This window comes from Schistocerca cancellata, chromosome 6 (genome assembly GCF_023864275.1).
Source record: "Schistocerca cancellata isolate TAMUIC-IGC-003103 chromosome 6, iqSchCanc2.1, whole genome shotgun sequence".
NCBI lineage: Eukaryota > Metazoa > Arthropoda > Insecta > Orthoptera > Acrididae > Schistocerca > Schistocerca cancellata.
The window spans coordinates 593242888-593268983 of record NC_064631.1 but is presented as its reverse complement, the minus strand read 5'-3'; the positions used below and the strand labels follow the sequence as shown (position 1 = coordinate 593268983).

Sequence of the window (26096 nt, the reverse complement as noted above, 5' to 3'; positions counted from 1 at the left end):
TGAAAAACTAAATGTCGCATTCGCAAACACTGTCAGCACCAACACAGATCCTTAAATAAAGAATTCAGACCGAGCTGTAATTATAAAACCACTCATGAGTGATGCAAATGACCGTAACAGGAAAACATCTTGTCGAAACCATAAAACCTCGATTATGGAACAATGAAAGAAGTCATTTGGTCGATTGAGCCTTGTTTCACACTATTTACAAGTTCTGGCCGAGTGAACCTTCAAAGAGTAAAATTTGGCGGGAGACACTATTCTCTAGACAACTTTACGCGATCACTGTGAGCTCAGAAATGAGAGGAGTGACGTGATGCTATCTAGGGTCATACTAGAGACACTGCCCAACACATCTGTGCAAAGCTTTATCGGATTATCATAGTCGTTTCCATTTCGCGATCAATCGGAGCTTACTTTCTGAACAGCCCTCGTAAAATGTCGCGTGACTAGGGCCTCCCGTCGGGTAGACCGTTCGCCGGGTGCAAATCCTTCGATTTGACGCCACTTCGGCGACTTGCGCGTCGATGGGGATGAAATGATGATGATTAGGACGACAAAACACCCAGTCCCTGAGCGGAGAAAATCTCCGACCCAGCCAGGCGTCGAACCCGGGCCCTTAGCATTGACATTCTGTCACGCTGACCACTTTTTTTTTTCATTTTGTTCGCTTTAGTTCGTTGCATCTGCTCGGGGCGGACGTCGTAAGACATCCATTTAAGTTCGTTGTTGATCTGTTAACTCAGTCTTTTTATTACAGAGGGCACGTTACCCTCTGACCGAACACGCTGAGCTACCGTGCCGGCTATCGGGGGCGGAAAGCGTGCTCTAATCCGACGTCTTCATGCTGATTTCATGCAACCCACATAACGTAACTGCCATGCGTGACATCAAAGTCCTTATTCATGACAATGCTCGGCCGCTCACTGTAGGTACAATAAAGACACTCTTGAAGCGTTTTCGATCGGAAGAATTTGATTACCCACCATGCAGCCGGAACTTTGATCGCGCTGATTTTCGTCTCGTGGCTCACATGAACCGCTGGCTATGAGACCAGCATTTTACCACAGACAACGAGCTGTAGGCCAGCGTAGAGAATTGGCGGAAACCACAGGCGGCTGCCTTCTGAGACGGGCTTATTAGAAAGTTAGCACAACGCTTCGACATGTGTATACGTCGGACTGGCGAATATGTAGTGAAGTGACTGGAAGGTGAAGCTAAATGTTACAAAGAAAACATTTTCGATTTTCAGTGTTTTCTATTTCGCGGCCGATTCGACCTTAAAACAATAAAAAAGTAAATAAAAAATAGCTCTGATAAGTACTTCTGACTTTTCAGAAGACGACTGCGCAAAAACTACGATGCATTCAAAAAAATGAGACATATCAATGGATAGACTACCTCTCCTAGTTCCGATTCGTAATAGCACAGCGGCTTAGTTGTAGAGTTTTGTTAGAGTATTTAGACTAATCGTTCGCTCCGTATTGGCGCGTCGATTAATTCACACCTGCAGATAGACAACCCAATGAACAGATCTGCAAAGTGGGATTCTGTCGTTGCAACTTCCCAGGCACTGGCAGCAGCAGCAGAAGCGGCTTCGGAGTGGCCGAGTGGTTCTAGGCGCTTCAGTCTGGAACCGCGCTACCGCTACGGTCACAGATTCGAATCCTGCTTCGGGCATAGCTGTGTGTGATGTCCTTAGGTTAGTTAGGTTTAAGTAGTTCCAAGTTATAGGGGACTGATGACCTCAGATGTTGTCCCATAGTGCTCAGAGCCATTTGAACCATTTTGAACCAGAAGCGGCTTCAGTGAATTTCAAGTACATATTGACGTTTGCCATGTCACAAATAGTGCTCATATTTAGAACCTGCAAAGTGAATTATAAACTTAGAGGTAAGCTTTATACGGTGATGTTGTTGTTGTGGTCTTCAGTCCTTGAGACTGGTTTGATGCAGCTCTCCATGCTACTCTATCCTGTGCAAGCTTCTTCATCTCCCACTGCCTACTGCAGCCTACATCCTTCTGAATCTGCTTAGTGTATTCATCTCTTGGTCTCCCTCTACAATTTTTACCCTCCACGCTGCACTCCAATACTAAATTGGTGATCCCTCGATGTCTCAGAACGTGCCCTACCAACCGATCCCTTCTTCTAGTCAAGTTGTGCCACAAACTCCTCTTCTCCCCAATCCTATTCAATACCTCCTTATTAGTTATGTGATCTACCCATCTAATCTTCAGCATTCTTCTGTAGCACCACATTTTGAAAGCTTCTATTCTCTTCTTGTCCATACCAGTTATCGACCATGTTTCAGTTCCATACATGGCTACACTCCATACAGATACTTTCAGAAACGACTTCCTGACACTTCAATCTATACTCAATGTTGACAAATTTCTCTTCTTCAGAAACGCTTTCCTTGCCATTGCCAGTCTCTACTTCGACCATCATCAGTTATTTTGCTCCCCAAATAGCAAAACTCCTTTGCTACTGTAAGTGTCTCATTTCCTAATCTAATTCCTTCAGCATCACCCGACTTAATTCGACTACATTCCATTATCCTCGATTTGCTTTTGTTGATGTTCATCTTATATCCTCCTTTCAAGACACTATCCATTCCGTTCAACTGCTCTTCCAAGTCCTTTGCTGACTCTGACAGAGTTACAGTACGGTGATATGTGTCTATTTTCTGGATGCCTCGTAGTTTTCACACAGTCCTATTCTGAAAATCCGGAGGTACTTATCAATAATCCTGTATGTTTGGGGCCACACCGAATTCCCTCTTTATTCTTTTTGTCATGTTATCCATTTGTAATGACACAAACTGAATACGACACTACAAATGCTCTCATCTCAGTCATCCCCAAAAAATATGCTTAAATGCTTGGCGCTTCATGACAGATCGTGGGACGTCAGTGGAAACTGTCATCCATTAGAATATTTCCAAGGACAAAAGTACAGAATTTTCGTATTTTACCCAATGCATATAGACTGAGGAGAAACGAGTAGAGTACATGTCGCGGTTCGGAAGGTATAGTAATTCTGGGCATCATGAGACGGACCATTGCTAGTGAGTATTCGCACAAACCCGTTGACTCTGAGCTACTCGAGGCCGATTAATTGTATTTTTTCTGAAGGCCGCAGTTCAACCAACCAGCTGCTAGACAAGGAACTCTGTAATAATTCTTTATTGTAGTTCCGCGACATAATAAAAAAAGACTAAGCTGAAAGGAAAAAGGAAGATTGTGGTTTAACGTGCGTCGGTGACGAGATTATTAAAGCCGGAGCACAAGTTCCGATTGGGGAAAGGTTGAGAACGAAGCAGGCCGTGTTCTTTAAAAGAGACATCCCTGGCATCAGCCTTAATCAATTTAGGAAATCACTGAAGATATAAATCATGATGACTGGACAGGGATTTGAACCGCCGTCTTTCCGAATATTATTCTAGTTTGCTGACCACTTCGTTACCTCGCTCAGCAGAAATGTATACACATATAACGGATACCATCTAGTGAGTGATGAGTATTTTTCGAAATATTGACATAAAATGCTAGGCTTTACATTTTCAAACTTACGCAAGACCATTTAACAGTTTATAAACAATCTTAGTGAACTGGTACCTAATGATGCCCTTTCCAAGACTTGAACAAGCTGTTGAAGAGTATCCTGACATACAGCTAAGTTATCAAACCGCGACCTTCAGATAAGTTTTAGCGGCTATTGATCATTACATATCAACGTTATTAATTATGTTTCTTATCGGGCCATGACGAAGTTGGTTTCCGTCAATACGAAGTACCCAAACCTCATACAGATTAAACGAAAAAAAATCATGACTTTTTCAGCCAAATTTTGAACAGCTTATCTGTATTAATCCGTGGCCCGACGAGACACAGTTTGTTAAATGTCATGTTGCTTTATCCAAACTTCTTAGCACCCATGTATTTGGGTTGTCACAGAACAGAATTCCACTAACACGGAATGGGATTTTTTTCAGTAACCCTATGTACGTTGTTTCAGCGAGCACTTTGTGGCTATGATATACAGTTAAATAAATCTCAAGTTCATGCAACAATTGAACTTCGTGGCAGTTACGTTCTTTGGCCACTAATGATCCCACTTTTCACCTCATCCCCCCTCCCCCGCCACCCCACCCACTTCTCCAATACGTGTGCATTTGAGAGTGGAGCAATGCAAAGTCTACAGAATAACCCATCCATGAAGAGCTGCAAGTGCTGCACTGTGGAAATTGTTTGAAAGGAAGTGACAGGATTTTATTTGCCTTTAATTTTTACTGCTCATCATTTTTTTTTAATACTGGATATTTGAGAAAGTGACTGCCATGCTTGTGAAGACACTCCTGTAATGCAGTATAACTTTTTCTTCTTTTTCTTTCTGTTTTTTTTCACATCAAAGAGAATTGCAATAGTGCAGGTTTTGTGTTTCTTTCTGCATACGTTGCGCAGCTCCCATCTACGTCATTGTAATTTTTCATTTTCTACTGACATATGTTTAAAGTATTTTTGCATGTTATATACTAATGTAAAGTCATAATTATGAATAAAACATTGCAATTTAAGTAATATTCTGCGACAAAAGCCGATGATTAAAATTTATCGAGGTAAAGTGGTAACAAAGGTGTTATGAAAGAAGTGCAGAAACTGATTAGTTCAAATGTTTAAATGTGTGTGAAATCTTATGGGACTTAACCCCTAAGGTCGTCAGTCCCTAAGCTTATACACTACTTGACCTAAATTATCCTAAGGATAAACACACACACCCATGCCAGAGGCAGGACTCGAACCTCCGCCGGCACCTGCCGCACAGTCCATGACTGCAGCGCCCGAGACCGCTCGGCTAATCCCGCGCGGCAACTGATTAGTATCGTGTATGGGCGACGGAAATAAATGTACAACAGTGCTTCGTGGACTATCATCTCACGACGTAAGCTTGAAAATTAAGATTTGCGGACAAGGGAGTAACGTTTTTGCTGAATGGACGGCATTTGGTGTGCAACATGGATTCCGAAATTATTGGATGTATGGATCAAAATGATTCTGGCTATAAATACTGTGAAAGCTAAAAAGTGGTTCAATGAAGAAGCAGGTACATGAAGTCCACTGATTTCCATGCGGAGCACGGACTGTGAAGTTGAAGTACAAATATGCTTCCTGCCACGGACTCATATTTTACAAAAGAAATAATAAAAGAATAATCTGTCAATCAAATATAGTACACGCCACTGGTGCGTATGCAAACTATTAGAATTGCAGTGCTAACACCAGAGTGTTAAGAGTTGTTACGAGTCTTGGTAGGATGTAATCAGTGGCGTTAAGTGATCACTCTGAAGGACACCGTGGTACCGCATTCTTATGTGAGACAGCGTTTTCGGCACCTGACAGAGTTTGAACGGGGCACCGTTGTGGATCTTTATTCGGCCGGCTGGTCGAATCGTACCGAATCCACATTTGTGTGGCAATCCGATGTTGACTCTGTGGGAACCCGAGGCCAGGCAAATTCGCCGTGAAGGTTCTGGTCGACCAAATCTGACCGCCAACGGTAGTATCTCCATACTGTGCACCGTGCTCATCTCAACCCCTTCACGTCTGCGGTCGCTGTCAGAAAAAAACTAATGGGCTACCTGCAACATTCCGTGTCTTCCAGTACCGTTGGTCAGAGACTGGGAACAGTTGAACTAGGGAATTAACATCGATTGCGTTGAATGTCGTTAAAACGCGACACAAACAGCTGTAGATTGAGTGGTGCCATACCTGGGAGCATGGACTGCTAATGAATGGCGCCGCATTGTGTTCAGTGATGAATCGCGTTCCCGCACTTACCCGGATGACCATCGCTGGCGAATATGGTGGCGACCCTGAGAAGAGGTCCCATTCTCATAGTGTCTGGAGAGACACCGCGGTGTTACTCCTGGCGTCGTGGTGCTGGGAGCCATCTGGCGCGACTTCAGTTCACGGCTGGTAGAGACTGAGGGAACCTTGATGACATCCCCCAGAGTTAAAATGGTTCAAATGGCTCTGAGCACTATGGGACTTAACATCTATGGTCATCAGTCCCCCAGAACTTAGAACTACTTAAACCTAACCAACCTAAGGACATCACACAACACCCAGTCATCACGAGGCAGAGAAAATCCCTGACCCCGCTGGGAATCGAACCCGGGAACCCGGGCGTGGGAAGCGAGAACGCTACCGCACGACCACGAGATGCGGACCAAAAAAATGGTTCAAATGGCTCTGAGCACTATGTGACTTAACACCTGTGGTCATCAGTCCCCTAGAACTTAGAACTACTTAAACCTAACTAACCTAAGGACATCACACACATCCATGCCCGAGGCAGGATTCGAACCTGCGACCGTAGCAGTCCCGCGGTTCCGGACTGAGCGCCTAGAACCGCTAGACCACCGCGGCCGGCAGATGCGGACCCCCCAGAGTTAGTTTCCTCTTTTGCGACAGCACTGGGTTGCTATTCTTCAACAGGACAATGCTCGTTCACACGTGGCACGTGTCTCCATGAACTGTCAGCGTGATGCTGAGGTATTCTGCATGGCCGTAACGATCCCCACACCTGTCCCGAATGCAACGTCCGTGAAACCTGCTCGGACGTCAGGTCCATTCGAGTGACAGTATCCAGGGTATCAGGGACCAGTATCCAGGGTATCAGGGACCAGTATGCAGGGTATCAGGGATCAGTATGCAGGGTATCAGGGACCAGTATCCAGGGCATCAGGGACCAGTATCCAGGGTATCAGGGACCAGTTACAGCAATTACGGTCCAACCTGCCTCAGGAGATGACCCAAAGCCCTTGTGACACCCTAACCCAACAAAATCAGTGCACGCATCCAGGCCAGAGGCGGTGTAAGTCATAGTGATAGGTCGTCTCTTACTGGCAGGTCGTTTGTAAATTTGATTCGATATTCTAATCACTAAAATAACATCACTTACTCTTCAGTTAAAACTTCCGGGCTGAGAGGCCGTGGTCGATGTATAAAATTTCCACCTGCGGGAGACATCTTCTGAGGTCGTCCGGCTACTGCCACTGAGGCTGCTGGTACTCTCGCATTTATAGAGCGCATAGAGGGCACCACCATTCGTCACGTGATGCCGACGGTATGCCTATCTTTGGAAGGCGTCGTCATTCTCGATTAAGAGTAATCGATTGTCATTCTGCTGGCGCAACGTCGACATCCATATTTTGTCCAACTTTAAAACTTCCTCTTTTCTATTGAAATTGTTGTGGTGCTTGTGAATTTCTATTGCTTCTCTATACATGCGCGTATGATAATGGGATGTTCGTGCTAGAACGCTTGTCTCATTAAATTTAATTTCATGATTCCCATCTCGAAAAACATGCTCAGCTACGGCCGATTTTTCGACGTGTCCTAAGCGACAGTTTCTTTTATGTTCGGCTAAGCGGGTGTTTACACTTCTTTTCGTTGTCCCAATATATACTTGTCCACAACCGCATGGAATTTTGTATACCCCAGGTGTTGCTAGGGGATGTCGGGCGTCTTTTGCAGTTCTTAAATGTTCCTTAATCTTCTTGGTGGGTCTGAAGATTGTTTCGATCCCATACTTGGCCAGAATTTTCCCGACACGGTCCGTAACCTTATTAATAAACAGTAGGACAACTTTTCCAGCAGGAGTCCGTTGTTGCTCCGGACTTCTGGCTTCTTTTCTTCTTTGATGGAGGGCTCGATCAATTTCCTTACTTGTATACCCGTTTTTGATGAAGGTGACCGTAGGTGATTCAGTTCATCTTGTAAGTAAGCCGGCTCGCAGATTTTGTTGGCTCTGTCCACCAAGGTTTTAATGACACCTCGTTTTTGTCTAGGATGATGGTTAGATTCCTTGTGGAGGTATCGATCCGTGTGAGTGTTCTTTCTTTATACCTTGTGGCCCAGCGTCCCATCCAAGCGTTTAATTACCGACACATCCAGGAAATTGAGTTGACCATTGCTCTCTTTCTCCATCGTAAACTGTATCTTCGGGTTAATGCTGTCAAGTGCACCAAGAAGACATCCAACTCTTCTTCACCATGGGTCCATACTACAAATGTGTCATCAACATAGCGGTACCATTTAGCAGGCTTTTTACTGGCAGTCTGCAGCGCTCGCTGTTCGAAGAGCTCCATAAATAAATTGGCAACAGCTGGGCTGAGAAGGCTTCCCATCTCCACCCCGTCGATTTGTTCGTAAAAAACTCGTTGTTATACTGGAAATAAGTTGTCGTCAGGCAGTGTTTAAATAAAGCCACTATGTCAGTCGTAAAAATATCTGCTATATATGAAATAGCTTCGTTTATAGAATATAGAAAGAAAGGTATATAGAAAGAACACTCACACGGATCGATACCTCCACAAGGAATCTAACCATCATCCTAGACAAAAACGAGGTGTGGTGGACAGAGCCAACAAAATCTGCGAGCCGGCTTACTTACAAGATGAACTGAATCACCTACGGTCACCTTCATCAAAAACGGGTATACAAGTAAGGAAATTGATCATGCCCTCCATCAAAGAAGAAAAGAAGCCAGAAGTCCGGAGCAACAACGGACACCTACTGGAAAAGTTGTCCTGCCGTTTATTAATAAGGTTACGTAGCGTGTCGGGAAAATTCTGGCCAAGTATGGGATCGAAACAATCTTCAGATCCACCAAGAAGATTAAGGAACATTTAAGAACTGCAAAAGACGCCCGACATCCCCTAGCAACACCTGGGGTATACAAAATTCCATGCAGTTGTGGACAAGTATATATTGGAAGAACGAAAAGAAGTGTAAACACCCGCTTAGCCGAACATAAAAGAAACTGTCGCTTAGGACACGTCGAAAAATCGGCCGTAGCTGAGCATGTTTTTCGAGATGGGAATCATGAAATTAAATTTAATGAGACAAGCGTTCTAGCACGAACATCCCATTATCATACGCGCATGTATAGAGAAGCAATAGAAATTCACAAGCACCACAACAATTTCAACAGAAAAGAGGAATTTTTTAAAGTTGGGCAAAATATGGATGTCGACGTTGCGCCAGCAGAATGACAATCGATTACTCTTAATCGAGAATGATGACGCCTTCCAAAGATAGGCTTACCTTCGGCATCACGTGACGAATGGTGGTGCTCTCTATCCGCTCTATAAATGCGAGAGTACCTGCGGCCTCAATGGCGATTGGCGTTGGCGATTTTTGTTCATCTTTTTTTGTATCCTGCAAATACTTACCTTCAAGGTCTCTTTTCATTCATGAAATTAGCAGTGAGTCATTGACTGCTATATCTGATGATTAGGATGGGTGCGAAACCATCGACTTTTTGTTTCTCGCCAAAAACTGCCCAACACTCGTTGCTGTGTGGCCAGAAGCATTGTCGTGTGGAAAGAGGCAGTCCTTTAACCGTCAAAAAGAAGCCGAAGTGTTGCGTGCTACCACTTTAGGACTTTGCGACGGTCTGCGTACGTCGTCCGTATATGTGGTTTTCTATTTACCCCTTGAAAGTAGTAATACTAAGTTGACGCAGTAGATGGTGAGTGGTGGACTCCAAGTGACGGATTATCACTTATTACTCATTAAAATAGATGGTGTAACAAGTGCAGATATTTCTGTTGATGATTGAGGACTGTGTACTGAACAACATTAAATGAACATTTACGTCATATACTGAATAATAATTATAGCTATTACAAATCATATATTTTTAGATTGGGTTGTACTTCCAAGAACATATGGTAAGAGGAAGCCATTAACGTTTATTTTTTCCAGGGCTATAGGTCAGGTGTTGCAGTATGGATGTGTGGACGCAAAACGGTTAGTTTATACCAGGATTTCCCAAACAGTGTTCTGCAGAACGTTGGTGTTCTGCAGGAAATTAATAAGTGCTCCACGAAAAACTATTAATAAAATGGCGGTTTTATTTCGACATTTTGACAATATTAACTGTTTTTTAAAATTTTACAACGATTTCTGTGTTATTAATTATGATTGAAATAATCACTGAATAGAAAAAGTATTTCTCGTTTTTTAAAAATTTTACTAACCTTCAGAATATATAAGATGTTCTGTCAAAGTACAAGGACTGTTAAAGTGAGAGGAAATTTTTTGGAATCCTTAGCCTATACAGACAGGCGTAGTCGTCTTAGTGGTGCAGTTACGACCGTGCAGAAAACGTGGGTCGTAAAATTTGCGACATGTTTGTGAGAAAACTGTTCGATATAGAGAAAAACCAATCAACACATTGATGTGTGTACATATTAAGGTACCACATATAACAATATCTGCACTTGTACGCGTTACACCCTAAACGTTTTCTGCTGAGTAGCAAGCTGCCACGCATTATTTCAACCCACCAGGACATAGGGTACCCGGTCAGAGGTGGTGTGTGTGGTGACGACAATACAGTAATGGCTCAGACAGCGCATTAGTTGCAGAAGCTAGCGCTGAGCTAAAGAAACATCCTCTAATAATTTGTTGACATCAGCCGTAGCATTACATGCATTCCTGACTGACGTAATACTTTTAGTTGCGCCAGGCAAGAATAATTGACTGAATATAAAAAATGGTTCAAATGGCTCTGAGCACTATGGGACTCAACATCTTAGGTCATAAGTCCCCTAGAACTTAGAACTACTTAAACCTAACTAACCTAAGGACATCACACACACCCATGCCCGAGGCAGGATTCTAACCTGCGACCGCAGCAGTCCCGCGGGTCCGGACTGCAGCGCCAGAACGGCTAGACCACCGCGGCCGGCGACTGAATATAAACTTGGTTCTTGTAAAGAAGGGAATGTGAGATATTACAAGAGGCATTGTGTCTAGTTATGGTTTCGGATGTACTTGAAAGTTTTCCTTTACAATTTGAGAGAACTGAATGACTGAGTGGTGGCTTATTTTTCCATTTATTACAGTAGTGCAGTTAACTTTTCATTTAGAGCTTGACATATGCAGTAGGGATAGCTACAGGAGGTTGGTCAAAAAAAGGGAAACAGTGCCAGAAAGGCTTGTTTAAACATAAAGACAGATGCTATTCACGCCTGCAGGTTGCGCTATTGTATCTGACCGTGAACGACACCTGTGCGGAGTCTCTGATGTGTTGCATACGTCAGTCGTGGCCAGAATAGTGTTTCCTGTAGATGCGAGTGCATAATGTCGGAGCCAAGTGCAGTCGAACGTGGGCAAGTTCTGGGTGCTCGGATTGTGGGTACTTCCGTAACCAAGGAGGGCGAAGCGTTTGGTGTTTCAAGTGGCACCTAACGAAGATTTATACCAGAGGTAGGAAAAGCAGAAAAACATCCTCAAAGCCACAAAATGGGCGAAAACATGTTGAGTGATCGTAACACACGGTCATTGAAGTAGACTGTGACGAAAAAGAAGAGGACGACAACTGAGAAACCACTGAAAAACTAAATGTCGCATTCGCAAACACTGTCAGCACCAACACAGCTCCTTAAAGAATTCAGACCGAGCTGTAATTATAAAACCACTCATCAGTGATTCAAATGACCGTAACAGGAAAACATCTTGTCGAAACCATAAAACCTCGATTATGGAACAATGAAAGAAGTCATTTGGTCGATTGAGCCTTGTTTCACACTATTTCCAAGTTCTGGCCGAGTGAACCTTCAAAGACTAAAATATGGCGGGAATTTGCTTATGGTTTCAGCAGCCATATCGTGGTATTCCGTAGGCCCTATGGTTACTCTCCAAGGTCGCAGTACTACCAACGATTATGTGCCCGTTTTGACTAACCTGGTCCATCCCATGGTACAAAGGTGATGCTGTGTTCCAAGACCAGAGGGTTCCTGTTCAGACAGGCATCGTCCGGCACTGGTTTTCTGAGGACGAGGATGGAGTGTCGCAGCTCCCCTGTCCGCCACAGTCATCTCATCTCAGTGTTATTGAGCCTTTGTGGTTTCTTTGTAGAAAAAGGGTGAATGGACGGTATCTGCCTCCATCAGCGTAACCTGATTTTGCACTGTTTTTCATGAAAATAGTATAAGATTCCCTTGAAAAACATACAGGACCTGTATTTATCTATTCTGAGACAACTAGAAACTGTTTTTGATGCAGGCGGATTTCCCAGACCGTATTAGGGATGCTAATGTGTTCTATTTTCAGTGTTTTCATACTTTTGTGCATCTCCTGTATGTATTCCTTGAAACTGTTATTTGCTCGCAGTAATGGCATCGTTATTATTGTAAAAATTACGCTTGTTTAGGCACTCAGATAAATATTTATTGCCCCAATAAGACTTAAGCACTTATAAGTCGAGCATAATTGGCGATTGTGGAGAGTTCACTCGAGCTACATTAGCAGAACTGATTATATGGCATGTGAGCGCTCGGGAAATGCGTGTCGGACTTTATCAATGAAACCTATTCTTTGGGGATCATTAAATATGAAAACAGCCACAACTTGTAGGTTGTAATGCTGATTACCTATGATAGCTTGGGAAAGTGACTAATGGTGGGCTACCCTCTTCATGTCGATTTAAAAAAAATCAACATTTTGGAAAAATCGACATACTACTAAAGGAATAGTCTGTGTTTGGTACAGTGTTTTTAAGAATTTTATTACCAGACGCAATCCACACAGCTGAGCAGATTCAGAGAGCAGTTTGAGATCCAACAAGGAGCATATGTAATATTTTATCAGTTCACAAGCCACGCTCTCCCAAGCAGATGCGGATCACACTTTCTTACGATGGAGGCAACGCCTGACTTGTAGACGAATTACATATTACAGCATGCCGCTTACTGAATACGATGGTCGAAGCCGCTCACCAAACGAAAACGATCGCGTCGGGCTGTAGAGTTGGTAAAGCAAACCAGTATTGTTTCCACGTTGGTTCTAATGTGTTTTCCTTAGTGGGGAATGTATCTGCCGTTTACTCGATTGTTGTTTGGTTTCCTGGTCATATGCAAAACACAACATTTCTTTGCACCTCTTCATTTCTGACAAAAACTTGATAACGTTGTGTTCCGACATGTCCGTAATTTTTCAAATCCTCGAACGTATCAAACAGCTTTCTGCGCGCATGACAGTTGGTGAACACTCAGAACAGTGTGCGGCAGATGTGTGTAGCACGGTAACTGATCGTTGTCGCCCTTCCACCCGCAGGAAAGGATTTAAATTTTTATTTTCCCCTAGCACTCATGTGGAAGTACTTAGAAAGCCTTCTTCTTAAAATTATTTATCATGAAAAATTTGTTCGTTTCGTCGTCTGTAATGCCGTGACAACGCGGAGACTCACTCGTGTCCGCGGCTAGAACCAAAGTGCTGCTGGCCATGCGCGGTGTGCGAAATGAATTACGCGAGGTGAATCGCAAGGAAACTACTACCGGTGGATCCGGATCAGTTATCACCGTTGCCTCACTTGTACTACAGTCCTAATAAGCGACGTCAGTCTTTCACTGAGGCGTGTGGCAGTATTAAAACTGGCGGCACTCCAACAACACAAAAGGACTGTTACCACACTGAGAAAGATCACGAGTTCCTGGCTCTCGCCTGGACAACGTACAACGCAATCACCATCTGCAGGTGACCACTTGCAACTTTCAAGGAACTCTTTGCGGCGTAAACACCGGGTGGCAGTTCACAGTCACGTACGGCGGCTGTTCGGAAAGTAAGATCCGATCCGTGGCGAAATGGAAACCACCATCAGAATCAAAAATGTTTTATTTGCAACAGTTAGCTACACCTTCCAGCTGCTTCTCTACATAATCGCCACTCCCACTTAGATATTTGCCCCAACTTTTCAATACGCTCGCCATAGAAAGCAGCCGCCTGCGCAATCCGCCGATTCTCCACGCTAGTCTCAAACACGTTGTCTGAGCTAAGATGCTGTCTTCATAGCCGGCGGTTGATGTGAGAAGAGATGATATTCATGCGGAGCCAATTACGGGCTGTATTGTGGGTGATCAAACAACACCCGTTGAGAAAGCTGCAGGAGTATTTTCGTTGCCTCTGACATCAGGCGAAATATCTCACCAGGTCCTGATACACTCAAGAGCCAAAGAAACTGCTATACCTGCTTAATATCGTGTAGGGCCCCACGAGCATGCAGAAGTGCCAGAACACGACGTGGCATGGACTCAGCTAATGTCAGAAGCAGTGCTAGAGGGAACTGACACAAAGAGTACGAGAAGGTGAAGATCTCTTCTGAACAGCAAGTTGCAAGGCATCCCAGATATGCTCAATAATGTTCATGCCTGGGGAATTTGGTGGCCAGCGGAACTGTTTAAACTCAGAAGAGTTTTCCTGGAGCCACTCTCTGGCACTTCGTAGCAATTCTGGACGTGGGGGGTGTCGCATTATCCTGTCGGAATTGCCCGAGGCTGTCGGGGATGCACAATGGACATGAATGGAAGCAGGTGATCAGACAGGATGGTTTCATATGTGTCATTTGTTAGAGTCGTATCTAGACGTATCAGCCGGCCGGGGTGGCCGAGCGGTTCTAGGCGCTACAGTCTGGAACCGCGAGACCGCTACGGTCGCAGGTTCGAATCCTGCCTCTGGCATGGATGTGTGTGATGTCCTTAGGTTAGTTAGGTTTAAGTAGTTCTACGGGACTGATGACCTCAGAAGTTAAGTCCCATAGCGCTGAGAGCCATTTGAACCATTTAGACGTATCAGGGGTCCCATATCACTCCAACTGCACACGCCCACACCATTACAGAGCATCCACCAGCTTCAAAAAACCTTCGGCGGGAGCGTCCGCGCAATCCGTGACATGGTGCATCTAACCGCGCCGTCACTCCTCGTGGCACCAGCTTGAGCAGTCCCCTGCCGACACGATGGGGCATGGATTCATGAGGTTGTCTCCATACCCGTACACGTCCATCCGCTTGATACAATCTGAAACGAGACTCGTTCCGATCGGGCAGACCGTTTCCAGTCATCAATAGTCCAATGTCGGTGTTCACGGGCACAGACGAGGCCTACAGCTTTGTGTTGTGCAGTCATCAAGGGTACACGACTGGGCCTTCCGCTCTGAAAAGCCAAATCGGTTATGTGTCGTTGAATGGTTCGCACGCTGACACTTGTTGATGGCCCAGCAGTGAAATTTGCAGTAATTTGCGGAAGGGTTGTACTTCTTTCACGTAAACGATACTCTTCAGTCGTCGCTGGTCCCGTTCTTGCAGGATCTTTTCCCGGCCGCAGCGATGTCAAAGATTTGATGTTTTACTGGATTCCTGAAATGGTCGTACGAGAAAATTCCCACTTCATCGCTACTTCGGAGATGCTATGTCCCATCGGTCGTGCGCCGACTTTAGCACCACGCTCAAACTCAAATCTTGATAACCTGCTAATGTAGCAGCAGTAACCGATCTAACAACTGTGCCAGACATTTGTCTTAAATAGGCGTTGCCGACCGCAGCGCCGTATTCTGCCTGTTTACATTTCTTTGTACTTGAAACACGTGCCTATACCAGTTTCTTTGGAGCCGGCCGGAGTGGTCGAGCGGTTCTAGGCGCTTCAGTCTGGAACCGCGCGACCGCTATGGTCGCAGGTTCGTTAAACTTCACCTTCAGCGATGTGACATAAGATCTCTTCGTATTGTGCACTTCCAGATGCACTAGGCTGTACACTCACCGAGAAAACAGGAAAATTACCGGGTATAATTCCACGCCTGAACAGGAGAACGTACTGTCAAATTCTTGTAGGCTTCCGGGGTGCCCGCATCTCGTGGTCGTGCGGTAGCGTTCTCGCTTCCCACGACCGGGTCCCCGGGTTCGATTCCCGGCGGGGTCAGGGATTTTCTCTGCCTCGTGATGGCTGGGTGTTGTGTGCTGTCCTTAGGTTAGTTAGGTTTAAGTAGTTCTAAGTTCTAGGGGACTGATGACCATAGATGTTAAGTCCCATAGTGCTCAGAGTCATTTGAACCATTTTTTGCTTCCGGTGTCGAAAAAACTAACTTTTATATCACTAGGGATCGTTGATACTGATCTCAGAAATATTAAACACTTTGGAACAATTCGTGAGTCGTTCCCGGATAGCTGAATGAATAAGAGCATTGCCTGAGAAAGGCACGGATGCGAGTTCGATTCCCGGCCTGGCAAACAGTCTTAATCCGCAAGGGAGCGCTTACTCCGCTGCAGAGTTAAAGGTTTATTCTAAAAACAGTCCCTCAGATTCTGCGCGGTGCCACCGCTTCGTTTTGTCGGAAAGCCGGACCAGCCTTGAGGCCAGCAGCCCGGAGCGCCAGCCAGCTGCGCGCCTGTGCGTCTGCTGGAGCCCCTGCTGGTCTGCTCAGCTTCGCCGGTGCGGCCGCGGCGGCTGGCCGGCGTTTCTTCTCTCGGCTGCCGACAGCGAAATATCGCCGCCGTGGCCGGCGGCCGGTGCGATGACCCGGCGCGTCATTACCGCGCTATTAGGACGCCGTCGCGGCGGGGGGCGCCGGCATTCAGCAGCCACTGACTAATGGCCGTCATCAGACCTACCCCCCCCCCGCCCCCTCACATACCCCCTCCCCCGACTGCGCCGACTAGGTGGCCAGTCGGCGAGTCTCCAGCCCGCCTCCAGAGCAGAAAGCGCTCCTGGCTGTTTTGGCAGGTCGTGGGACACGACATGAAAATAAAACTTCACCAGTGTTTCGACCGTAAATATGTGAGTCATTACTGACCCTGCGACTCATCTTAGAAGACACGCTACCCTAAGAAAAAGTGCGTTTATAGCACTTGTATATTCCGTGAAAATTTTTCAAAATCAAATGTTTTTTATTCCAATCTTTGATCACAATGTCAATTCTTTTGACGATGACCGGTTTCAGTCCGTGATGACCATCCTCAAGTCTACAATACAGGGTGATTCAAAAAGAATACCACAACTTTAAAAATGTGTATTTAATGAAAGAAACATAATATAACCTTCTGTTATACATCATTACAAAGAGTATTTAAAAAGGTTTTTTTTTCACTCAAAAACAAGTTCAGAGATGTTCAATATGGCCCCCTCCAGACACTCGAGCAATATCAACCCGATACTCCAACTCGTTCCACACTCTCTGTAGCATATCAGACGTAACAGTTTGGATAGCTGCTGTTATTTCTCGTTTCAAATCATCAATGGTGGCTGGGAGAGGTGGCCGAAACACCATATCCTTAACATACCCTTGGCTGCGAACAAATGCTTGCTGGATGCGTGCTACATTTTCATCGCTCATTCTCGGCCGTCCAGAACTTTTCCCTTTGCACAAACACCCATTCTCTGTAAACTGTTTATATCAACGTTTAATACACCATCTATCAGGAGGTTTAACACCATACTTCGTTCGAAATGCACGCTGAACAACTGTCGTCGATTCACTTCTGCCGTACTCCATAACACAAAAAGCTTTCTGTTGAGCGGTCGCCATCTTAGCATCAACTGACGCTGACGCCTAGTCAACAGCGCCTCAAGCGAACAAATGTACAACTAAATGAAACTTTATAGCTCCCTTAATTCGCCGACAGATAGTGCTTAGCTCTGCCTTTTGTCGTTGCAGAGTTTTAAATTCCTGAAGTTGTGGTATTCTTTTTGACTCACCCTGTATACAAATATATACGGCTAGTGAGCAATGGGTCTTTCAGCACTATACATCAATACTTATCACAACAACAACCAGAGAAATGTACAGATAAAATACGGTAAAACGTACCTTTTCTACACCATGCCCTAAAGTGATAAGGCCATAATGGTTCAAATGGCTCTGAGCACTATGAGACTTAACATCTTAGGTCATCTTCTTAAACCTAACTAACCTAAGCACATCATACGCATCCATGCCCGAGGCAGGATTCGATCCTGCGACTGTAGCAGTCACACGGTTCCGCACTGAAGCGCCTAGAACCGCACGGCCACTGCGGCCGGCAAAGGCCATAATGGCATCGTCAAAACATATAAATATAATCAGCACAGCATCGTCACATAGACCTAAAATAATGTGTAGAACAGGCCACATCGTCCACACAGTCATTATTGCAACTGGCTACTGAACTACAGTGGCTACCAGAAATCTGTTTGCCTACATACTACCTAGATGTTGCTTAGATGTGGGCTTAGATGTAGTCATCATTTATGCAAGAAACATAATCTGATAAAAACACATTAGGTAAAATACATGTAGCAGAGGATTAAATATTGATAACTATCATAGAAACCAATTGTGATACATTAAAAGACGAATACAGTTACCCATATAAAATTATTAAAAGGAAATATATGAAGAGAATAGGTACGACCGTTTTATGGTCAATTTACGGTCAAAAATTAATATACGTAATACATTGCCTGTAGCAACCTATAAATTACCTATGAAACACAAAATGTCTATATGACAGCTTAAAAAAAGACAGATCAATGATCAGCGCCCTCTGCTGGGCGACCACCAGGATGTTATGTAGGCGTGCACCGATCGTAAGAACGTAACCACTAGAGGGCTTTTCATACATCGTGATATGTCTCCCAGAGAAAACGTTTAAGCAACATATTAACAGTCAATAAATAAAGTTATACAGTCTGGCCATACATTCCATGAATAGGTAGGACATAATCAGTTACAGAATTAGAGCCACGTTGGTTTTTTTGGTTTTTTCCATAGAGTTGGCACATTACTGCATCCCTCCTCTGTACTTCTGTACTTCCGCCGTCGGAGGGGGGCACGGAACTTAAAGTTATACCGCCACACCTTCAACGTGCTATACTCGGCTGTTATTCAGCTGTTGCTTTGCGTCCTCTCTCACTTGTCCACCGAGGCAGTTGGACCGGATCTGTACCGGTGACGCTGTGTATTAGTAAACTGCCGCAAGAAAAAAAATGGTTATCGTAGTATGTTATCAAACAAAGCAAAGTAGGCGCTGTTCACAAAATCGCTTTGTCCCTTGTGGGCTTATGCTTTTTGGCCTTGTAAATCTCCAACTTCTCCAACAAGTCGAGAGCGCGACCTTTCTCTGCCCTGTGTAGGATACGCATACAACTCTCAATATTGCTTACATTGTAGCCGGTTTCTGCCAAATGCATTCCCAAAATGTTTACTGGCCCATACTTTTAACGTTGTTTCTAACATTCTGCGTGGTGTCTGTTTTAAGTCGTGTCTCCCTACCACTTTCGCGCAACGACGCTGTGAGCGTGTTTTTTAGGAAATTGACTAGTTTCAACCTGGGACCTGTTGCTGGTAAGGAGACGCCAGACCACACATAACATGTAGAGTTCAGAAGAGTTCAGTGAGACTAGCGATGATATAATCAAATACTTAATGATTTCAGCGTCAGCTCCACTGCACTCCCTGTAAAAGAATCTTAATACTGACTAAATTTAGTGGAAGGGGTTCAAAGCTTTCCTATTTTTAGTTAGCTGGTAAAATAACTTCGAAAAAGCAGTTACGTTTACCACTGGATATTTATTCTATTCACAAAACATTGTTTATAAATTGTACTATTGATAAAAGGAAATATTTTAGTACAGGATGATAAGAACCAACTGCGTTCAACAAAAATGTGAACGAATATTCCCTGAATGGGTTTCCAAGTTCTATAATGGTTCGAAGGATGACCTATGCCATATCACATCTATAATCTAGGTTTAAATTAAGTTTCATAAAAAAGAAAACTACCAAAAATGGTCTACAGAGACTCTCAATTATCTTTAATTACTTATTTAACTTGTCATAAAATACAGTGGCTGATGTGGCTTCTCAATAAATATATAACAGAAGAATCATCGCGTTTCAGATTTTAGCTTCTAGTAGCAAATGTGAATACCATGAGGTTTAATTGACGATCGACATTAGTATTATGCAAAAAGGGGGTGTAACAGGTGAGATTTCTGCAGTTCTGAGTGAAGCCTTATGTGGCATCGCGTGCGTTCATTACCTTGTTGTTGGTTAGGCAGCGTCAGGGGGCGGCGGGCGGCGCAGATCCACACACCTCGCCATCTCGGAAGCAACTCTTCTCTAACCTCTTTTTACTACAATTTACCGAAGTTGATTTAAGAAAAGTTATCTGGCTGTGTTTTCAACTGACCAATCAGGGTCTCAATGTTAATCTTAAGCTCTGCTTACAAAAATTCTGTCTATACAATGGGAAACGTTATACTTTTCGTGGTGCGGCAATGTTTTTAATGTTTGCTACGTAACAGAGACGCGAAAAAGTCTCACGCTAAAACTTGCAGCTGGTGTGGCCCTTTTAGTGTTATCGTAAGATCTATACTGTTCTTTTGGAGGGCTCTATCTTTTAACATGGGCTGAGGGTGGTCTTGGCGGTCGGCTGGCGACGTGGGTGTCCGTCCCTTATCGTAGGGCCTTCTAGCTTACACGATTCTGCTCTCGGTTTCTGTTCTCGTTCCTCCCCTCGAAACTGCGTCTGTTTCACGGTGGGAAGGTATGACATGCGTTTAGGCGTTGTTGTGTTAGTCTGTGGTATCCCATTTGCTCACTCATTGATCGTATTACTTTGGTTAATTTAATGTCAGGATTTATTCGGAGCCATGTGACTGCCGGATGTGCTATCATGTCAGGGTTTTCATGGGAGGTGTTGGATTTGCCTGACACCTTACATGTTTACAACATGTACGCAAACCACAGCGCAGTTGTAGTAGTCCAAGGGCACGAAAGGCTAGCCATAGTTAAGATGGGAGTGAGACACAGTTCTATTCTGTCACCGATTTTATTCAATATGTACACTGAGCAAGCACCGAAGGAAACCAAATAAAGTTTAGAAAGAGACTTACAGGTCATGGACAAGAGACAAAAACTTTGACGTCTCAAAAGAACATTGTAATGATAACAAATTTGTGTGAAATGAAATGGACCGAACACGTGAGGGCTGTAGTAGGGAAGGCGAATGGTTGACTTCGGTTTATTCGTACGATAGTAGGAAGTTGTGATTCATTTGCAAAGGAGACTGTTTACAAATGCGACCCATTCTTGAGTACTGTTCGAGTGCTTGTGATCCCCACAGGTCAGATTAGAAGGAAACATCAAAGCAATTCAGAGTCGAACTGCCAGATTGGTTACCGGTAGATTCGATGAGCACTATGGATATGTTATCTGAACTGAAATAGGGTCCCTGGAGGGAAACACTGTGCCAAAATGCCCCCGTGCTAAATGAGTGTTCAGAATGAGATGATCTTGACAGACAAACAGAATGCATACACACCATAATCGTGATTCAGTAGTTCATCGATGAGCCGCGCGAAATTAGCCGAGCTGTCCAAGAGGCAGCAGGCATGGACTGTGCGGCTGATCCCGGCGGAGGTTCGAGTCCTCCCTCGGGCATGAGTGTGTGTGTTTGTCCTTAGGATATTTTAGGTTAAGTAGTGTGTAAGCTTAGGGTCTGATGACCTTAGCAGTTAAGTCCCATAAGATTTCACACACATCTAATGTAATTTTTAGTTCATCAATGAAATAATACATTATAGTGAATTTTTTGATAGGGTACCGTTTTATGGTGTAGCTGTTGTGACAGAAGTTATTTGACCTTTCTCCACCTTTGGTCCCATTTGTAACCTTTTCACATCCTGACACATTCCCAAGAAGTAATGCTTATGCATCAGATATTTCTTTTATAATACCTTAAAATCCGATATTTGCTCAACTCATTACGAAAATTCAGGAAGACCTTGTGGTGACCTTAGCAGTACATTGGAGAACACATTGTCTTCGCCTTTGATGTGTACAATTTCAGAATCGTAGTCTTGTAAAGAAAGAGACCATCTAGCTAATCTCGGGTGCTGTAGTTTATAGATCAACACGTAGCTTAATACTTTATGATCACAGAAGACTCTTAGTCTTTTACCACAGATAAAGTAATGGAATTTTTTAAACGAACTCACAACGGCCTGTGCTTCCAGTTCCATTGCTAAGACCTTTCACACACTGATAACATCCTACTAATGAAACTGATAATTTTCAGTTCATTTTTTACATCTTTCTGTATTATTCCGAATAAGCAAGCACCCAAATTAGAGCATGATGCATCCAAGGCAGTAAGAAAATATTTCCCCATATCAGGATGGTACAAAATTTCAGAAGCAACTAAATCATCTTTTATTTTATCAAAGTCCTCCTGACAATGGGCTGACCTAACCCAATAACATTCTTTTGTAACAGGTGAGCCAACACATTGCTATTTAATAGTTGATTGGGTATGTAACTTTTAAAGAAAGATACAAGCCCTAGAAATGTGTTCAGTTGTTTTCTCAAGTTAGGAGGAAGAATATTTTCTGTGGCCTCTACTTTTTTATTTGTATCACGTGTGATTCCACCAGGTAAAAAACCTGCCCAAGAAACTTAATTTTGTCTTTAGCAAAGTTTGTCTTAAATATGATCCTGGCAGGGTTGCCATATGAAACGTCCCCTTAGAAAAATTATAAATTACTGTGCTTAAACTGACACACAATATTTTTAGCGCAACGCAATCTGACTTTCAAAAATCCATACAAAAGAATGGCCCTGACTAACAATAACCTATACCTTTCATGAATGACTTACCTCACAAAAATCTTCGTTACTCAAACCACTGCAATACAGCGAGCGCCAATACAGCCAGCTAAATAAAAGATTCTAACTACTGAAGTCACTAACTACTGATAGGCATACTTAGCAAATGAAAGATTTTGATAGAGAACAAATAATGTATTTACCTTAATAGTGTTCAAAAGTCATAAGATATATATCAATTCATGACATCCAGTCTTACAAATTTACTGCCTCTCATGGACACATATCCAGATCATCTGCTCTCAAAACTCCGCCATCTCACTCCCCACATCCACCACTGCTGGCGGCTCACCTCCAACTGCGCAACGCTACGTGCTGTTAACAGCCAACTGCCAACACTACAATAGCAATTTTCAACAATGCAAACCAGCCACAGACTGCACACAGCACAGTCAGTGATTTTCATACAGAGCGCTACATGGCGTTACCAACACCTTGAGTGAGGAAACAGACTTGTTTGCACAGAGGCAAGTATCCATATGAACAGCACATTAAAGTCTACAACACAAAGCGTTGACAGCATGCAACCATTGTTTCAGCTTGTTTTGATGCAGCATCAGAGAGAAGTGTAATAGCAGTGGTGCACCCAGTGACAACGTGGATCACAGTGGCACAGCATTGTCTTTTCAGAAAAGTTGGAGTTTTGCATACAGCATCACAATGAACACATCCGTACGAGAAGGCTTCGAGGAGAACAAACTTTTCCAGGTTGCATTTGTCGTTGTCATGTGAGTCTAGTACCTGCTGTGGTGGTATGAGGTGCCATTGGTTGTACAACAATCACATCTCTTACCAACTGAGTGCATATAGTCATGAGACACTGAACCACTGGCCAATACGGCTCTCCTGCCTGTACGATTGATCATGGTTGGTACAGAGTTTTAGCAGTATACAATGGAGTACCCATATTTGTCATCCAAACTTGGCTCATCTCGATGTCTAATTAAGTTAGACCCTTTCTTGCTACCAGACGTGGAATCTCTATGTACTAAATTTCGCACCGTTTGTACTTCCAAACCAACTGTGAATATATTAATTAATACATCCATTCTACTACACTGTATACTCCTCAGTGATGAGAATGGATATGAGGTGGCGCCTGATCGGTTGACAGTTAAGTGGGGGTACCTCAGGGATCAGTGCTGCGACCATTGCTGTTTCTTACATGTACAAATGATGTGCCTTCTAATATATCAGATGACTGTAAAATATTTCTGTTTGCTGATGACACTAGCGTGGTAGTGAAGGGTACTGACTGTAACATAGACAGGGTATCAAATAGTAGAGTTCAAGATGTAAATTCATGGCTTACGGAAAGCAAATTGATGTTAAATCAGAGTAAGACTCACTTTGTGTAGTTTCTAATATGCGATTCAACTAAAATCGACGTTCTGACTACCCAGAATAGGGATATGATTAGTGAGTCTGGGAAATACAAATTCGTAGTTGATCAGATGGTAAACTATCATGGAAAACCGATGATCAGGAACCGTGTTCGAAAATTAACACTGCTATGTTTAACATTAGAACAATATCTGCAATGAGTGATAGTCGACCATGGAAATTAGACTGCTTTGCGTATTTTCATTCTCTTGTGACGTACGGCATTATATTCTGGTTTAAGCCTTCCTACACAAAAGGTTTTTTTTTTTTTGGCTCAGAAACGAACAATATGTGTTGTAAGTTCAGAACCTCTTAATCCCCCGCTATTCAGTTGTCTGGTAATTCTGACACTGTTCTGTCTCTATGAGGTTATTCCCAAAAATTAGCAGCTTTCACTCATTTAACACCAGTCAGAAATCCAGTCTGCAATTGGATCGTATCTCCTTGACCCTCTTGCAGGAAACCATACACTATTCTGCTGCATCCATTTTCAGTAAACTGCCACAACAACAGAAAATCTCAGTAGTAATTCTGCCGTTGAAGAATTGTCTAGCGGCTCACTGCACCTGTTCCGTCGGGGAGTTCCTGGAAAATATTTCTACGTTATACTGCTGGCTACGCTAATATAGACGGTATTTCAGGTGGCCCTACCCATGGGTTTTATGCAGCCTGCAGCGCCTTCAAAAACGACACAAGAGATTTTTATAGTCTCTCACATGCTATGCGAAAACTAGTAGTGCTACAGAAAAAATGAACAGGACCGTATTTGTAGGAAATTTAGTGTAGTTAAGTATTGTACTGGGATACGTTTTCGCTAGAAGCCGTAGTTTCCGAATAATCCACAAAAACGTAGAAAAGTCACCTCCAAATGTGTCTTTCTTGAAGAAATAGAAAACCACAGCCTCCATCGGAAATGTATCCAAGTACAAAATTAACTACATTAAATTTCCTACAAAATCTCCTATTCATTTTTATAGGTCTAATAGTTGGTGTGTAGTGATAGAGAGAATATGATAGCCTCACACATAAAAAAACTTCCTGCAGATTAAAACTGTGTGCCGGCCCGAGACTCGAACTAGGGACCTTTGCCTTTCGCGGGCAAGTGCTCTACCAACTGAGCTACCCAAGCACGACTCACGCCCCGTCCTCACAGCCTTACTTCTGCCAGTACCTCGTCTCCTACCTTCCACACTTTACAGAAGCTGTCCTGCGAAACTTGCAGAACTAGCACTCCTGAAAGAAAGGATATTGCAAAGACAGGGCTTAGCCACAGCCTGGGGGATGTTTCCAGAATGAGATTTTCACTCTCCAGCGGAGTGTGCGCTGATGTGAAACTTCCTGGCAGATTAAAACTGTGTACCGGACCGAGACTCGAACTCGGGACCTTTGCCTTTCGCGGGCAAGTGCTCTACCATCTTAGCTACCCAAGCACGACTCACGCCCCGTCCTGACAGCTTTACTTCTGCCAGTACCTCGTCTCCTAACTTCCAAACTTTACAGAAGCTCTCCTGCAAACCTTGCAGAACTAGCACTCCTGAAAGAAAGGATATTGCGGAGACATAGCTTAGCCACAGCCTGGGGGATGTTTCCAGAATGAGACTTTCACTCTGCAGCGTAGTGTGCGCTGATATGAAACTTCCTGGCAGGTTAAAACTGTGTGTCGGACCGTGACTCGAACTCAGGACCTTTGCCTTTCGCAGGCAAGTGCTCTACCACTTGCCCGCGAAAGGCAAAGGTCCTGAGTTCGAGTCTCGCTACAGAGTGAAAATCTCATTCTGGGGCCTCACACATAGTTTTGAAGGTGTTGCGGGTTGCATAAAACCTATCGGTAGGGGCAGCTGAATCATCTTGTATAGTCAGCAGCTTGTCTCGACGTATGAGTCGTGTAAAATGTATTTTATTCGTTGTTATTTTTTATGATTTTAATTTCATGTAACCTGACTCGTTCCACGATCACTGTCGTACGTAACTAGACGCGTAAGATAAGTAGACAGAGACAAGTGGAACAGATGATGACGAGGCGGCTGCCGGCGGTGTTGTTGCAGGGGACTACCTGAAGGACAAGTACGACGGCGCGACGGAGGTGCGCGTGACGCGGCGCGGCCGGCTGGCGGTGCGGGACCGGCGCTTCTCGCGGCCCACCTCGCACGACCTCGTCTACCTCGCGGAGTCGCCCGACTACTGCGAGCGCAACGACTCGCTGCGACTGCCCGGTCAGTCCAAC

At 44.0% G+C, this 26096-nt stretch overlaps 1 protein-coding gene across 1 annotated transcript in view; it reads left to right on the top strand.

Moving 5' to 3' along the window:
* Positions 1–26096, top strand: part of LOC126191533 (protein Wnt-5b-like) — a 326244-nt gene that overhangs the window by 280661 nt on the left and 19487 nt on the right. Inside the window, exon 5 of the mRNA XM_049932437.1 lies at positions 25918–26085. Within this exon, the coding sequence (XP_049788394.1) occupies positions 25918–26085 (168 nt within the window). The remainder of the gene's footprint in view (positions 1–25917; positions 26086–26096) is intronic.